This window comes from Python bivittatus, unplaced genomic scaffold, assembly GCF_059951505.1.
Source record: "Python bivittatus isolate LINGU-HERP-01145 unplaced genomic scaffold, Pbiv_v1 ctg000960_np1212, whole genome shotgun sequence".
NCBI classification, from domain to species: domain Eukaryota; kingdom Metazoa; phylum Chordata; class Lepidosauria; order Squamata; family Pythonidae; genus Python; species Python bivittatus.
In genome coordinates, this window is record NW_028277124.1 from 6,893,666 (window position 1) to 6,912,017 (window position 18,352).

Below are 18,352 nucleotides of genomic sequence, written 5' to 3' on the forward strand. Positions count from 1 at the left end.
TTGTGAGTGACACTAGACAGATGAAAAGCGCAAGACAACTAAACAGCACCAAAAGGGTCAGAGGATGTTAAAGCCTAATTTACTAACACACATGTACACATCATTTCAAATACGATTAATACAATGTGTGTGGGCATTTTGCTTGTAAGAACAAAAGAAAGGCAATAGGTATACACAACAATGCATTAACATTTACAGTTTTAATTTAGTTAATTAAAAAGCACAATATAATCCGTCTATTATTTGTGTCGGCTAAGAATCTGAATGATTTACAGCACGTGCCAGATTTTTTGATGCAACAAGGGGTGTGGATCTGAAAATCATTATATCAAAGACCAAAATAGTTGCATTTGACGGGAAAATGGAGTTAATGATTGCAAGTTATACATAAATAGCAAAGAACTAGGACAAGCAGACAAATTTGCATGCTTTCATAGAATGTTTATCCAGAAAAAGATGGGAAGTGGAAAAAAATTAATGTGTACAAATGTTGGTAGAAAAGTAATGATTAGTATGTGGTCTGATGCAAGAAATCACTGTTTGTTAGAAAAAAACAAAAATGGCTATGCATAAGAGCATGTTCTATTTACTTGGTTATATATGAGAGTTAGCTATTTCAAGAGAAGCACAAAAGCTGAATGTAGTGAAAATAAATACATTTAAGCATGTGTGATAAAACAAGAAGAAAACCAAGAAAAGAAGTGTGCTAAATGTGGATTGAATACAAAGTTTGAGTGATGAGCATGAAACAAATATGTTGAAGTGGTTTGGTCATACAGAGAGAGTGAATGAAGATTTATTTGTGAAAGAAACATTGAAAAAAGAGTGAATGAATCAAGAGGAAATTGAAGACTAAGAAAGTCATGATTAGATGAAGCTGATGAGATCCTCAGAAGGAACAGTGAGAAGAACAGAACACAACATATGAAGTGGTATATGGGCATGGTGGAAGCAAGGATGGTTGCAAAGATAGAAAGGTACAGAGAGATACAGTATATTATATATTGGTGTAAACTAGCTTTAGTTTTTCGTTTTTCTTATTGCATGCCTTTAATTTCTTTCACTTATATTTCTTACTACTTTTCTGCACTTTGCATAACATTGTTTACCCTGAAAGGGAATAACATGATAACATAAAAGGCCTAGGTGGCAATGAGATGTGATTGCAGTGATAGCAATTTATATTTACATGACTCTCCATGATCTCACCATCTGACCAAAAGACTGCAGTTGGGAGACTAGCAATAAGGATCAGTGTCACTAAGGATTATTATCTTCCTTCCCTTTGTTCATGTTTAAATCAAGACATTACGTGAGCATGCATCATAAAGGTAGCCATTGAAAACGTAATGCACCCGAGAGGAAAAGTTCAGCAGCATGATCTTGGGGGGTTCAGGAAGATATAAAAATTGGTTGGATTTCTGTGGGAAGCCTTGAGTTGCCTGCCACCTGCTTTAATGCAAGCATAAAATCTCCCTAACCACAGTTCCTTTATGATGGGCTCCTAGCGGTAGATTGTGTTTCTCAGTTAACTCTAAGATATGTGGACATCAAATCCCAAAATTCCCAGTGCTGCCTGGGGAATTCTGGGGAAGATGTGTTGAAGTCCACACATCTTAAAATTGCTGAGATTGAGAAACACTGGGTTAGATTAAGGCAAGAAAGTTGGAAAGAACCAAGCCCAGTCAGATATAGACTGTATTGCATGTCATATTTTAATTGTAAAAACTGGTTGATGTAAACATATTCTTTGCAATTGCCTCATTCTCCTGTGCACCATGGCTAGCAAACCATAATATTCAAGTACATCTAACCAGAAGATATAACTGCAAGTAGAATTAAAGCAAGATGATAATGTTCTCTGATTAGGTCTGCCCTCTACCAATTTTTGCTGCTTGTTTGGAAAAGTCAGTACTGTTTTTTCACTAACCTGTTGTTAGGGATAAGAATGAGATGAAAATGATCTCAAACTCTATCTTTCTTCAATAAGGGCAATGCAGATATAGCTAAAGGAACATATTGTGAAATTTATAATCTGGTTAAATGAAATGTATACAAAGATTCAGAACAGAAATCAAAACATAAGTAAATTGAGTGAAGGTGTTGTGGTTTGCCTGATAAGTGAAAGGCAAAAAAGATGAGAAAAAGTTATTTGTATGTACCCAACATGTACTAGCATAATTAAACAATATAAAGAATGTTAAAGAGAGTGGGTGTTCAGTAAAACATTTTTACCAAGAGTCAAGCTTAATCTGTCTTTATTTTTCCTGTACTGTACCAAAAAAAGGCTAGAATGGCTTATAAAATCAATGAATTAGTTCTATCCTGAAGTTTACGCTGATTGCAGTTTCCTTGATAGATGGAATCTATGTGCTCTTCTGCCCTTTTTTAAAGTGTGTGTGTGTGTGTGCAGGTGTGTGCAGGTATATGCATGCTCAAGGAAATTTTTATTAAATGCTTTAAAAGTCACATTTTTGATTTTTTGAAAAATACGGAAAAGATAGGCTTAAGCTGGTTTCACAAATCAACTTGTTCATTTATCCACATGAGATTGTTACATCTGGTAAATTCAAAACATATTTCTGTTAAGAGCTTTCTTATCTTGAGGCCCAGAATCAATGTACTCCCATAAATGTTACACTCTGAGTTTGACTCTTAAAACTGCACACAGTAAGATAAGATACTAAAGTGAAACACTGGGAGTGAATATTTCAGGAGGAAGGACTCGCAGCCCTACCCATATGCTTATTTCCTGTAGAAACATAATTGAACAAAGACAGATGATTAAACCAATGTGAAAATAAATTTGCTTCTAGATATTCTAAGTAAAAATGAAAAATTGGAGGTCAATGTTGTGTTACAATTTTATATTACATATTGGTTTACTGTATTCTTATGTGCTTTCACGTTGTGAGCCCTGGCAAAATAAATCTTAGATACCACAGCAAAGGACAGGTTATGGGGTTTATAAGTTGCTGAATTCAGTGTAGTTAATACACATTCTGGGTGCAGTTCTTTATAAAAGTGGCCAGGTAGGGTTATCTTGAAGTATGTATAGCTCTGTGTAATATTGAGACATACTCTGGCTGCATTCCCGTGGCAGTGTAACTTCTAGTTTATATCTCAGACAATCAAACAAATAGGTGCCAGTTTGTCATCCTTTCTCTTCCCATTATGGTATCCCAGCCATCCTTGTAATAAATGGCCAGCCTGTACTTCCAATCACATGCAGGGATATCAGATTAATAATTAGAAATGTTTCTAGACCAATTAATGCACATGTATTTGTTGCACACAAAATTCAAGGCACGTGATTAAAAAAAAAAAAGATAAACCAAACAAAAGCTGGTATTTGAAGTTTCTTTACAGCTACAGTATTTCTTACACAAAGGAATTAATTTAGTTGGAAGAAAATTCATCTTGCTGAGAAGAAACTGAGTTCTGATTAGTTCTTAATCCTTCTAGATACCACTTCATACTTCAGATCATCGCACATCCCCATCATTTTGCAGTTAAAGAAGTAGTACAATGGCTTATGTTCTTAAGTACATGTTTACCATGTCCTAGGTGACCATTAATGTTTTATATGTTAATTGATAATAAGAATGCAAATACTTTAATAAGTCAAAGACCTTTATTAGAAATAGGTATGGGCATTTAAAAAATATAATTGATAAACTTCTGTATCAATCCCTATAGAAAGTGAACAATATGAACTATCAGAAAATGGATCAGAAATTGTGAATCAGCAGCCAGTAAACGTATCAGGAACAGAATATAACAGTCCTTTTTCGGACCAGGATCAATTAACTCGAAGCAGTAGTACCTCTGATATTAGAGACCAATGCAATTCTGATATTTTCCAAGGTAATCTCGAAATACTTTGAGAAAGAATTGTTTTCATATGAAATTGTTATATGTAATAACATCTGAAACACTATTCATATCAGATGCTAAATTTGTTTAGTATGCCATTCTCTGTCTTGTATTGTCTACAGTGCTGCCCAAGCGTTTTAAAAATGCAGCAATATTTCAGTATTAATTTTATATTGCCATGAAAGTTCATTTTTTACATTTATATTCCAATAAGACTGATAGCATATTTTTATTATAGCCCATTTGTGTAAAATAAACATACACTAACATTGTAGGAAAAAATAAACTCCAGTGAATTCAGTAGAATTTATTCTGAATAAACATGAATCAGGTTATTCATATTTAAACAGCTTATTTTGTTGGAGTAGAAATACTCCCAGTTTACAAGTTTATAACATACAAATTTTACATTTTTATATATATATATATACAGTACCTACATATTATTAGATTTTTATCTCACCTTTTTAATATGTAACTGAAGGCAGCAAACATACCTAATACTCCTGCCTCCTATTTTCCCTACAAAAACAACCCTGTGAGGTGGGTTGGGTTGAGAGAGTGAGTGACTGGCCCTAAGTCACCCAGCCAGCTTTTAATGCTTAAGGGAGGACTAGAACTCGCAGCCTTCTGGTTTCTAGGCCAGCATTTTTACCACCACACTAAACTAGATCTCTGAAAAGGATGCAAAAATGGAAGAAACATTTTAATCATCCATATTATAAATGCCTTTTTACAACCCAGCACCTTCAAGTGTGACAGGTTTGCTGTTGAGCACATCTGGAAGCCATTACTGTACATTATGAAAGATAGTTCTCAATATTCAGTGATCATACATTTTAGATAGCTAGTTTTTTTGAACCAGCAGAAGGCAACAACTGTAATGCTTCAAAGCCAGCAGTTTTCCTAAATACTTAATGTTATTTTGCAGTTTGTAATGTAACTAACCTCAGTTAAACTTCAAAAAGTATATTTCAATACACTAATTATTGCCAGTTATTTAAAAAAATGTTTTTTAAAAATATATGTTTTATTTTATTTTTACTGTAAATAGCCCAGAGTCGCTTCCAGGGAGATGGGCAGTGACAAATGTGAGATATAAAGTAAATAAAAATATAAAAATTTATGATTATTTAATATATTTAATAATGTTTCTGGTGTATTTTTAATCGTTTTGTATATACTATATATATGTAAGCCTACATATGGATATATGCATAGCTTATAAAATTAAGTATTTCAAATAATAAAATAAAAATTATAGTCAAATTAATTTGTTAATTTTATAATCCATAATATTTCACTTCATACTTCACAGTTAGAAAAACAGAAAGTTCACAAAATTTAACTTCAGGATCCAGATCTGTTCAAAAAAGTGAGGAGACCATGAGCAAGGAAAGTACAATACAACAAGTAAGTACAAATAAATAGGATTACAATGTACATTAAAGTATTATATTATATTATATTATATTATATTATATTATATTATATTATATTATATTATATTATATTATGTTGAGGACAATCTGAAGAACGGAAGCATGCTGTGAAAAAAATGCGTAACTGTAAGAGAAATATAGAATGATTTTTTTTGTATGTAAGGGTTTCTTCTTGTCATAGTATATGGAACATACTCTGTTATAGAAGAACTATTATGTTTCAACTTTAATTTGTTAAATATGTACTGAATAGCCATAGGCCACAACATACATTAACATTATCAATATTTAAAGTACAATTAAAACAGACCTTAATACAACAGTGGCCCCATACCTACTACTGTTTAACTTCCATTTATTTAGATAAACTTTTCTGCAGTTAGTACAAGTAGGGTTACATCCTGTGGTGTGTTAAATTCAGATGAAAGAAGATTGTTTTTCTTTATCTGAACTGAGAGATATCCCATATCTTTTCAATATATTTCTCACAGACTGATAAATATTATGGACAATGTAAAAGATTATAGGGCAGATGATCAGTCCGAAAAGGGAAGAACAGGAATGTATTGATATCTACCCTCAATCACTGTTGAAGACATAGTTTGCAATTTTAAAACTGAATGCTTGTCTGGCTAGGTAAAAGGCTGTATGAACCAAATACTTAGCTCTTTAATGGTCCAGTATCAGACTGCCATATCAAGCTGAGAGCCCCTCCATCAGATACTTGGACTGGCCCCTATCAGAAATCATGCTTTTCCTATTGAGAGATCAGTCCTATGAAATGAATATGAAAGTTTTGAAATTCTGTGTCATTGCAATCACAATTAGATAATGTTGGGTCTGACAAGAATAGCACTTGACACCTACATCAGTTAACATAGTGCTATCAATTGTCTGTTTATATATATACAGAGGTTCACGTATCCTTTTCTTCATTCCTTTTTTTCATCCATGGTTAATTATTTTAACAAGTTTTACTGTCCTTTTCAACTCTGACCATAGAACAAATGAATGAAAGGAAATAATTAAGGAATTACTAATATTGTGAAGTTACCAATAGAAGAGAATATGTGTAGCTCACGGTTGAACTGCGGAATCCCTGGGGTTGGTTGTTTTCTTGCAAACGTTTCATTACCCAGCTAGGTAACCTTTTCAGTGCTAGAATGGAGTGGGGTTTGCTCTCTGTTTATATACAGTGCCCTGCCCTGCCAGTGTTGGTATTTGATAACACCAAGATTATCACCAGACGTACAATCAGCAGTAAACAGTACCCTAATCAAGGAACTACCAGAAGGAAAAAATAAAACAAAACCCACTCCCCCACCAACACTGGCAGGACATGCCACTTTATATAAACAGAGAGCAAATCCCATTCCATTCTAGCATTGAAGAGGTTACCTAGCCGAGTAATGAAACATTTGCAAGAAAACAACCAAGCTCAGAGAACTCCAAGGACTCCATGTTGTGAAGTTAATGCAGCAATAATGTGTGGAATTGATCAGTGCTTTGAAGGAGAAAAATTATGAAGCTATATTGCAATTATTATATTGACATGTAAAATACACATTTTTTCACAAAATCATGCAGGCAGGCAACACTCCATCTGAATTAAATCTCAAGACAGATATGCAGCAGTCACATGGAAATCAGAGAGAGAAAGAAAAGCGTGAGTTTTTCAGTAAAATCACTATTGAAATTATTGGTGAAAAAGAATGTAGTGATGTCACTAGATGCATGTAGTAACTTTTTAAGTTTGAATTACTTCAGTCACCTTTTCACATCCTGTTTTGTATATCACTTTTTATATAGATGAAAGTATTAGCACTGATACTTCTATTGGATACAGCAATGAAATGGGCACGAGTTTGGCTCCTTGGCAAACATGTGAAGAAAATAATGATATCTGCATGCAAGCTGACATTTCTCTTGATCCAGATGCCCATCAGTGGTTGCATCTGAATCCTTCACAGGCCACCAATTTATCAGGTATGCAGTTTTAAAGAGGAAAGGTAAACTGAGTTGGTATTAACCATAACATTACTCTTCAGCTAAGGAAATTTACTTATGAAATGGTTGAGCTTTCTACCCATCATGCTTGTAGATAAAAGAAAGGACATAACATCATTGATTCATTCCATGATCAGAGGCTAGTACCAGCTCTCCTCCTGCTTTGTCTTGCCTAGAGATTAGTCCTTTCACCTCTTCCCAGACATGGGAATATATATGGCATTTCATATTTCTAAAGTGCCTAAACTGTATTAACTGTAATATATGTGAGGAAAGAGCATATGCATACTGGTATACATGTAAACTTTTATTTTTGCATGTACTTTTCCACTGGTACAATAAATAAAACTCAAGTTGGAGGGAAAAGAAAATCAGTGCATGTCATAAGCATTCTTCTGTCAAATAAACATGTATTTGAACATAGTCCCCAAAATGCAGATTCTACTGTCCTTAGCTAAGGTGCTTTAATGAGATACAGTTGATCCTCATTATTCATGGATTCCATATTTGCACATTTGCCTACTCGCTAAAATTTATTTGTAGCCCCAAAATCAATACTTGTGCAGCTTTTATAGTCATTCATGGACATGTGCAGAGTAGCAAAAAATTTGAGTTGCCTGACACGTTCCCAGCTGAGGTTCAGTATTCACTAATTCAGTGTTTGCAGCGATTTTATAGAGCACAACTATTGCACATAATGAGAATCAACTGTATTTCGTTAAATTAAAAAAGGTGTGCTTGAGTTTAATTTTTATTTTGTCCATCCCCTTTTTATTAGAGGGAGCATTAAAGTTTGACCATGTGTAATAATATGGATCTGTCTTTCCATTGCATCAGTAAAAATCCATTTCATACTTGAAGAGTGAACATATGTCATCAGCCTAATACTGTAAATCTGGAGTGCTGCTGTCTTTCCATTAAACCATAGGTCTTCATATATTGATAAATTCCAGATTGTTAGTATGTAATTCAAAATCATATTTGCATCTTAAAATCATAAGATTCTTTCCAAACCCCATGTACAAATTTATGAAATTTAATGAAATGGAGCAATAGTGGGGCAAGCATCTATCGGATATATAAGTGTCCTTCCATCACTTTACACTTATAATTAAGTGTAATGAATTTAACAGCCAATCCATTGCTAAGCATTCTCTTTGGTGCCGGAAAACCATGATAAACAATGGTTGGATTAGTCTTATCATAAATGATAAGAAATATGTTTAATATTTTTAAAGCCCTTAACCATTGGTTACCAAAAAACAAACACATTTTAGACCAAAAATAAAAATATGAAAACTCTTAAGAAAACAGAAAAAAAAAAAACCCTGAACAAAACCTGTAAAGATAATTAAAAGGAAAAAAACAAAACTTTTGCTGGAACCTTTGAAAGGGACATTTTGAAAATTCATTGCAGTAACTCCCCTACCTCAGTGAATTTTCTGCTATATACATTTGATTAAACCATTAACTCTTCCTGGATAACATACTTGAACAAGTAGAGATTGATCAGATAAAATATTACAATTATTTTATTCATATTAGAATGGTTATGAAAGTAACATTTTAATAACTTTTAGGTTTGTTTCTGGCACTGAAACTATTTTGGCCACACTGTGAAATGATGTTTGGCAGGAAAAAGACAGGAATGGTATGTTCCTATTGATTTTCTCAGACATCTCAGAAGCGTTTGTGATCGTACCACACATACCTGGTGGGCATTTGCAGAAGATGAGAATTTGAGATTTCTGCTCATCCCCACAGCATTTATACCACGTGATACTGCAAAGTTCTACCTCTCCCTTTTTGTTTTTTGTTTGTTTTGTCGTTGTTGAGAAATACCGAATCAGTACTTCACAACAATAATGGACTAGATGAGGGTCAAAACTTACCCACTAACTTCTTGTGTACATTTTGTACCAATTTTCTTTTAAATTGTAGCTTGGAGTAATTTTTATGGATTTAATCCATAATTCTTCCTGTTGTTGTATTATGACTATTTCTTCTTTTAAAAATAATTTTATTAAATATTATAATTTCAGTAGTAAAAACTAATACAAACAGGAAGGAAGGAAGGAAGGAAGGAAGGAAGGAAGGAAGGAAGGAAGGAAGGAAGGAAGGAAGGAAGGAAAAAAGTGCAAAGGAAAAGAAAAAACAAAGAATAGAATGAAAAAAAAGAAAAGTAAGAATATAATAAAGAAAAAAGAAATATATAAAGAAGTGACTTCCAACCTTCATCACAAGTATAAACAATTTTAGTAACTTTTCACCTCCTCTTAATTTATAACCAATAATCTCTTCATTCCATATCCCATCTATCTGTAAATAAATACACAAAGCATCATCATTTCAGTCGTGATGTCAGCAAGAATCCATTAAGCATTGCCAAAAATGACAACGTATCTATTTTAACCTTGATCAAATAAACCAACTTTATATTCCTTCCTTTTACTTCTGACAAACTTAATCTTTAGTCCATTCGAGTAATATTATAGAAGTTTATTTCTTTTCATTTCTTTTTTGCCCCTTCTCACAAGCTTCATCCAAGATTTAACAAATCTCTTTTGTAAATCCAATATAAAAGAATTATCCAGGTCACTCTCTTGGTTTATTATTTGTAATTCCCTGTTGATTTTTAAAGCATGAACCAGTCTATTTTGTATGTCCAATAAAACATCTTTTTCCATGTCATTCTTGTAGCTTGTCATTTGTAGATCCGCTTTCAGTGTCATCTCTGTCTCTGTCTTGTCAGATAGAACTTGTCCTCTTCTGCATTTCTTCCATAACACCTTTTGGACACAGTCTATCCATGGAAGCAAACATCACTATTGACATTGTTGACATTAACTTCTGGTTCCATTTTTCAAAAGTGTCCTTCATGTCCTTCATTGTCCTTTCCAATGTTAATAATATTTTGCATCATTTTGTAGCTGTTAATCAGATTTATGTATTCTTCTCCTTTAATTAAAATTTTTAGTTCCCTGTAGTGTCCAATTTTTAAAATAGCTTATCTCTATTATGTCTTAGAAAAAATTCAGAACAAGTCTACTTTCCCACGGGGAGGATTCTTTATAATTAATTCCAAAGTCTTATTTCAAATTTATCTGGACCCTTAATCCATTTATAACTTTCTAAAATCAAAGTCTTAATTAGCTTTTTGCTGTTTATTTCAATTTTTTTAAAGTTTTTAAGCTTGTAGTTAACATTTTCTTTTGTTAAAGATTGAAGGCAGATTCACTCAGTATTTTCAGACTTGTTGATCCTAAGTCTCTAATAGCCGAAAATTTGTTAACAAGCAATTTCCAAATATGATTAGAAAAGGAAGTATGCAAACTTAGTGTCCTTTTAAAGGCACCAACCATGGTTGAGCAAGATGGCTATTCCCTTCTCTCCCAGTGCTAAAAATCCATCAGAAACCACTGTCTTGCAGTTTCCTCACGAGGAGCAGCTGTCTGGGGCATTTGTGGGCAATCTCCTGTCCTCTCCTTATCTGAAGAGGTTTGAAGAGCCAGTCTACTCACTGGCTCTTCATTCTTCACCATAGTCATCAGCTCCACTTCCGTCTTCCATTTCTTCCTCTGGAAGTCCCCAAAAGCATATTGTGACTGTTTCTTTAAAATTTTGTGTCCATTTTATCATAATTTTTTATTTCTTTTGTCTTTGTGTTTCAAAAATTAGAGTACATTTTAAAAAATAAATAAATTTTAATTTCTTTTTTTTTCTTTTTTTGGACATACAGTAAAAATACTAATGCAAGCCGTTCTTTCTTTTAGACAGCAGTGAGTTCCTTGCTGATGATTGTAGCATAATTGCTGGGGGAAAACTTACTGGATGGCATCCTGACTCTGCAGCTGTGTTATGGAGAAGAACATTAGGAATTCTTGGAGATGTGAACAGTATCCAGTCTCCTAAAATACATGCCAGAGTTGTTGAATATCTCTTTGAGTTATGGTACAAATTAGCAAAGGTGAAGTTGAATACTATGATGAATTTACTATGATGTTAACAGCTAAAATAAATAAAACAAGAAATATTGTATAGTATATGCAGTTACTATACAATATTAAATATTTTAAAATAGCCTTAATTACCCAATTTATTAAGACTTCAGCAATTAAGATTAGGCTAGATTAATTCTATTGGAGTGATATTTGTGCCAAATAAATGTTTTAAGTGCTCCCTAATTTATAATCCCTGAAAAATTCATTAACACATTAATAATTTAGTGATAGAAATAATGATATAAAAGTGATACGTTGAAATTAATAGATTATAGCAGATATGCAACATTTGGGGCATAATGATGGCTCCGAGTTACTGTTATGACTACTCATAGACTTCATAATGTTCTCCTACTTAAATAAACATTTGCTACTTAATGCAACTTTAAGGGAGCTTTGAGAACCACATCCAATATTTTATAGGAGTCCCAAAAGATTTCAAAATGTTGCATGTATCAGTGTGTTTTTGATGTGAAGTTTCCTTTGTTGATGACTGCAACTTAATTTTCATGGCATGATGAAGGCCATACTCCCAAACTGGGCACAAATTTGGAAATTTTCAAGAAGTCGAATGATTTAACTGCCTGCATTAAGCCACCCAAAATGCACAAAAGTACCCCCATTTTTTGCCCCACACATGCTGAGGGAGGGCTTTTAGATCTAAAAACAGATGCTAACAAGCTACGTGTGATCCCTAAGTCAAACTTTTTGGACCTCTGTCCACTAACACACTATTTAGGACAGTTTTAATATGTATTTATTTGTGGTAAGCTAATGGGTCTTGTTCCACAGGAAATGGAGAAGTTTGGAAACAGCTACTCCAGTCTCAGGACCAGTTTCAAAACAGAATAGTGGTGGAAAAAAGCAATAGGAGAAACATGTATTTAGTATTCCATTGACTTCCTCTGAGATGAAGGAAAGAAGGGACTTGTATGGACCATCTCATGTTTCAGGCTCATCTGCTAAATTTATTCAAAGCAGCTAGAAAATAACTTTGAGACCCAAAATTTTATGCATAAATGTTTAAGAAGAAGAATGCAACTAACTTTATATGGCTGATGAAATTTGAAAGACTTAAAAATTGTTTCTGGTTTATTTGTTTTAGATACGAGACAATCTGGCAATCAGTCTGGATAACCAGTCTACTCCCTCCCCTCCTATTTTAATTCCACCACTTAGAATATTTGCATCATGGTTGTTCAAGGTAAGTTGTTCACCTTGCCTTGCACTAATTACAAACAGTTTAAGGATGGACATGGAACAGGGGAAAAGAATTATTACAGAGCAAGATGTCCTACTTGGAATGTTCCCTCAGAAAGTTTTTAGTATCCTGTGTTCCAAAACTAGAAACATTTTGAATATTCCACAAGGGTTGTGCATGACACAGAAAATCAGTTTTTGTTTCAAACTTGGGATAAAGTAGCCTTACTCAGCATGTTCTAAGTTTGCTATGTCCTAAAAAGATAAAACTCTGATACAATGAGTGATCCATGTTCCACATAGAAAAATCCTGAAAACTTTCTGAATCTTCTAGCCACATGAAATAATGCGAACTTGAAACAAGAACTGTTGTGTTCTTGTTTCACTTTAGGGCCACAAAAATAGTTGGGATGATATTGTATGCTGACTGCTACCTACCATCCAACCTAGAGAAAAAATAGTGAAGGGGATATTTTTTTAAAAAACCTGAAAAATATTTTAAAAATTCCCTTAACACACAATGGAAGCAGCAGTTGTAATATACCTTTTTTTAAACAAATTGTGGTCTACTTAACAAGCACAAATCCAAAAACCAACCTATTTATATTAGGTATAAAAAAAAGGTTAAACTATTTCATTAGTCATATTAGCTTCAATGAAAACATACTACTAACCACTGTAGCATGAAGAGTGTACCCTGCACTCAAACCAAAAGTCAACAAAGCCTCCGTAGTAAGTATAGCATATTATGTACATGTAACTTTGTATTTTACCTAATGTCTACCTTTGTGCAAAAGAAAGAATACTGTAGAACCCAGCATATATGTGCAATATAAACCACAAATCCTACTTTCCCCATAGTAAATATTTTAAAAAGACGGCTGTCAACATTCTTTTCACTATGTTTTAGCCTAAGGTTGGCTATCCATAATCATCTGTATGCAAATAGTGTAGCATGTTTTGTGGGGTGTGACCTCAGAGGCTAACCCCGGCAAGTCAATGACTTGCCATTGCCCTGTATGAATGGTAGTGGGCCATGGGTAAGTAGGAATTATGGAGCCTTGAACAGATTTGCTGAAAGCTGCTTGTTGAGAAGGAATACATAAAGCTTGTATCCATACTTTGCATTACTGGAGGCTTGCAGTAGATTTAAAAATGTGTCCATTTGTGGATTGACAATTTAAGTATAATTCTTTTTTTTCCCTTATCAATGTTTAACAAAATGTTTCTGACTAACTTCGGAAATAGAATCAAAACCACCCTGATGAGGATGTTTACATATTTTAATATATAATGTCCTGATTATTTCAGAGTTCACAAATTATTTAACAAAATTTTTTTTTTAGGCTACAACTTTACCAGATGAATATAAAGAAGGAAAGATCCATGCCTACAAACTGATATGTGCTATGATGACAAGGCGCCAAGATTTTATGCCAAATCCTGACTACCTGGTGCATTTTTATCTTGTCATGCACATTGGCTTAACTAATAAAGATCAGGTATAAATGAGATCGTTCTAATTTTAAAACTGGATTGCACTAATTAATATACTTTGCAAAATTTGGATCATAAGAATTTCTGTAAAAGGAAGGGAACTCTGGAGTGAATTGAAGATGAGACTAAGGGGAAGAATGAATGGAGAAAAAATTAATACCTTTTCTTCCAACATAGGATACTGCCTTTAACAGAAGGGATTTCAATATCAAACCAGTTTCACTTCATTTCAACCAGTTAGAAAAACTGGTTGTTCTAGATGTCCCCATTGTAAATGGCTTTCATGTGTTTTTCCATTGTTTCCACAATCCCACTTTGCCTGGAGAAGCCCGCAGTAGGTTTGCACAGGCAAAGCAAAAACACAAAGCCTATAGCTAGTTTTATGAGATGGCGAAACACATGGGTTTTGTGAAAACTATCTACCAATCACAGAAGTTTTATTAATGTATTATATATTAATTATTTGGTCTTATTTATGAGGGGGTTTATCGTTTTAGGGGGTTTACAGTACTGCAAACTTTGAGAAAGCCTGTCTTAGACTGTAGAAGTGTCTAAAGCATCTGATTGGATTCTTCTGGATGACTTGCAGGTTTTAAGGCCTGAAGATGTGAACTAGATACTTGATACTGTTCAACAAAAGACCTGTCCAGTTATTCTTTGCCCCTTATGGCTTATTTAGAAATTCTGCCTTATTCAGAGATGTTATATAGCCAGGTATCTCTGTTCATGAGAACCAATTGTAATTTGGGGGAGAGTTCTTCCAGGGTTTCTTCCTGGGACCACCGCAATGAGTCGTAGTGCTTTTTTGTTACACTTCCAATTACAGGTACAGGATGGTCAGTTTCAAGGCTTTACACTTTCTGTTAGCCAGTTGATCAATCCATTTCAACAGCAACAACAACAAAATTTATTCAGAAACCAGAATTACAGTCTTCCTTGCATCCAAAAGAGGGCAAGGGAAGAGGTCAGGGAATGAAGAGGTAAGGGAAGGGGATGGTCACCGAGGAAACTGGCAGAATCAGTTGGAACCATCAGATTGCCAGCACAAAGCACATCATTTCAGGCTGCCTCCCCCAATGTGCATCAACACACACTATATCACTTGCACACATCTTGAGGAAGGATGTTAGGAAAATACCATTTCCAGATTGTAGCACCTTTAGTTCTCCTGCAGAAGACCTCCAAGTTACAGCTAGAGGCATGTGGACATGTCCTTGGGAAATGGTTACTGGGCCATCCTTGCATCAGAGCAAGTGGGTTGTATGGATTTGTTCTAAGTAAAGTATTGTAGTTCCCTTGGAAATGAGAGGGAAGGAGAAGTAGAGAAGCTGGAATCAGAACCAATGGTTGTTAATTTAGGTAATTCTCCTTGGTGTATTATATCTAATATATTCTTTAGTAAGAATGGAATGCTCAACCAGATCTGGGAGTTATAAATTTGGTTTTACAAAGAATGATCTTAGCCTCATTAGACGGGACCATACTGAGAGCATTCCTAGAAGAAAGTGGATCCTGGAGATCTGAATAATTATAAGTAGGATGGATTTGATTTAAATCATATTGATTTAATTCATAATTTAATTCACTAGTCAGGGAGAGTCAGTTCATTTCACTTACCAGGAATATTCTGTATTAATATTAATATTTGGTAATAATCATTTCTAGTAAAAGTGCTTGTTTGATATAGCATGAATAAATTCTTTATTCAGGGGTGTACATATAAATTTTAGAATGTACTTACATTTTAAAACAATTTTTTTCAGATATTTAAAAATCCATGTTTATTAAAAATGAAATTTTTTAGTAGTAAATTAGTAGCAAATTAACAGATATGTACTTGGGAAGTCATTAGGAGATGAACCAGCTCCAATTCAATTATTTGCAAGTATTTGAAGGATACATTTGCCATGCTATAGTAACATAACCACCAGCTGCTTTTAAATTGCACTTGTTCTGACTAACTTTCTTCAGCAAACAATAAAAAATAGATTATTACTTAAAACATGTAGTTCTGATTTAAACTATGTTTTGTTAAAAATAAAGAATAGGCAATTTTAACCAAGTCAGCACAAGACATTCAAAACTTTGGTGAATGGTGAATAAAGCATTCATCTGTGCCTTTTTCTTCAGAGTCTAGAAAAAGAAAGACAAATTGTCTTGCTTTTTCAGTTCCCAAATTGCTTTGCATTTTCAGTGAATTATTCCCGAGGAAGTGAACACGCTTTGTAAACCAGCAAACTAATTACTGCTATTACAGTTTGGATTACTCTTTCACTGGTCTCTGAATCCAAATGTTTAAATTTCTTACTTCAGCTTCCTTTGTTGAGAATCTCATCACCAAACATGCATATATGGAATCGATCACCTTTAGCCCAAAATTTATCATAGTTGGCATTATGGGAGGGTAGTTAACTTGATGTCTTTGCCATGGCTAACTTATCATCATCAGTAGTTAAAGTTTGAACCCACTAAGTAACGAGAATACTGACAAGAAAATAAGCTAGAAGTAGTGCTTGTGCCATTCAGGTTTCCCCCCCTATAATTTGATGCTGCTATCATTGCTTATTTCCTAGTTCCTCACATACTGCAATAGCATCAGAAATAAAATAGTTATTTCACTGCAGTTGTTCAGACCCATCATAGTCCTGAATAATCATCAAATGTTCAGTGTTTCTCTTTAGACCCATATTGACAATTTTTGCCCTGACAGATGATGATGATGATGATGATTAGATTTTTATCCTACCTTTTTAATATATAATTCAAGGCAGCAAACATACCTAATTCTCCTGCCTCCTACGTTTTCCCCCCACAACAACCACCCTGTGAGGTGGGTTGGATTGGGTTGGGCTGAGAGAGAGTGACTGGCCCAAAGTCACCCAGCCAGCTTTCATGCCTAAGGGAGGCCTAGAATTCACATTCTCCTGGTTTCTAGGCCGGCACCTTCACCACTACACCAGACTGGCTCTCTGTTTCCTCTGCCCATCTATTTCTTCACAATTTTGTGAACAGAATGCCATAAGAATAGACCTGTTCTTGATAACAGTGCTCCAAACTGTCTGCTAATGTATTTCACTGGACCTCTTGGAGAACAGTAATCTGGTTCCACTTGCTTTCTTTGGTGCAGCTGCTGCAAAGGGGTTTTGTGAAAGTATTCTGCAAGCTTTGTTTCTTGAGTACCAAAGTTTTTTGATAAGTGGAATGTTAAATGAGACTACAACCCTATGCTGTTTGGGGGAGTCTTAACTGTCTTCTAAATTTACACTGATTTGTAGTATACATTTGTAGCACTGTCCATGACAAAGCTGCATAGTAGACATTTGAAATTTCTTGGTAGCTTATTACAACTTTTACTGCTGTTACTTGGAATTATTTAGGAATCCATTATTATGTATCAATTGTTTCAGTAAGAAAGGTACTCCTATCTTTTATATAAGAACATATATGGAACTTGAATATCATTCTGTCCATCAAGATTCAGGATAACAATTTTCCTCTCTAAATTATTTGTACATTTCTCACTTTCTTCTTTATATGCCATATCCAGCACTTCGTTAGATTTATATCCTGCCTTTCCTGCAGGTGCTCAAGGTGGCATACACTGCACTTCTTCCTCCAAGTTTTCTACAACACTTCTATGAGATAGGTTGGGCTGCAAGAAGGTGACTCTTCCAAATCACTCAGTGGGCTTCTGTGGCTGAGGGTGGAACTGAACATGGCTTTTCACAATTCTAGCCCAACATGTTAACACATACACTGTCTCTGCAGTTTTCCTTGCAGTAACTGTTCTGTTAGGTAGACCTAATCCTGGGTAAGTGATTGAACAGTGTTCATGAAATGCATCTTCTAACCATGCAGAAAGTTACATAAACCAAACGTTTTTTCATCAGTTTCTTCTTCTATATAGTCTAACTGGTTTCTATTACAGAGATATCAGTGTCTAGTTCTGTGTGATAGTCTTTCTTTGTTTTTTGTTTTTTTTGGTCAGTTTGCTTGCTATACATGGTACACTTGGGTTTTTTACTTATATGATGTGGTTGAAACACTATTATCATATAACTCTGAAATGGTAGCCGCTGATGACGATATTAAAGATAGTGTAGGTGGACAACTATCAGAATCTTCCATTTTGAAAATCTACCTAAATAGAAAAAAATCAATTCAGTTAGCGTATCTACTTCTTATTTAGTTTTACTGACTGCATGCAGTTATAAAAGTTAATACTAAAAGGAATATCTAAGTTAAGCTATTCACATAGCTCATATTTCCACATAAAGTTGTGTACATTATAAGCAGGCAAGGTACATAATGCCATGCTGGCAAACTGTT

The 18,352-nt window shown here is 34.2% G+C and overlaps 1 protein-coding gene across 8 annotated transcripts in view; it reads left to right on the forward strand.

Annotated features, from left to right (window-relative positions):
* Positions 1-18,352, forward strand: part of RALGAPA2 (Ral GTPase activating protein catalytic subunit alpha 2) — a 234,083-nt gene that overhangs the window by 64,791 nt on the left and 150,940 nt on the right. For all 8 annotated transcript variants that reach the window (XR_015794244.1, XR_015794245.1, XM_088131538.1 and 5 more), the window contains 7 exons: positions 3,700-3,867; positions 5,195-5,289; positions 6,906-6,984; positions 7,128-7,304; positions 11,099-11,292; positions 12,432-12,530; positions 13,873-14,028. Coding sequence is in view for 6 of the 8 variants with exons in the window: in XM_088131538.1 (XP_087987664.1) it covers positions 3,700-3,867; positions 5,195-5,289; positions 6,906-6,984; positions 7,128-7,304; positions 11,099-11,292; positions 12,432-12,530; positions 13,873-14,028 (968 nt within the window). In the remaining 2 variants the exon portion in view is untranslated. The remainder of the gene's footprint in view (positions 1-3,699; positions 3,868-5,194; positions 5,290-6,905; positions 6,985-7,127; positions 7,305-11,098; positions 11,293-12,431; positions 12,531-13,872; positions 14,029-18,352) is intronic.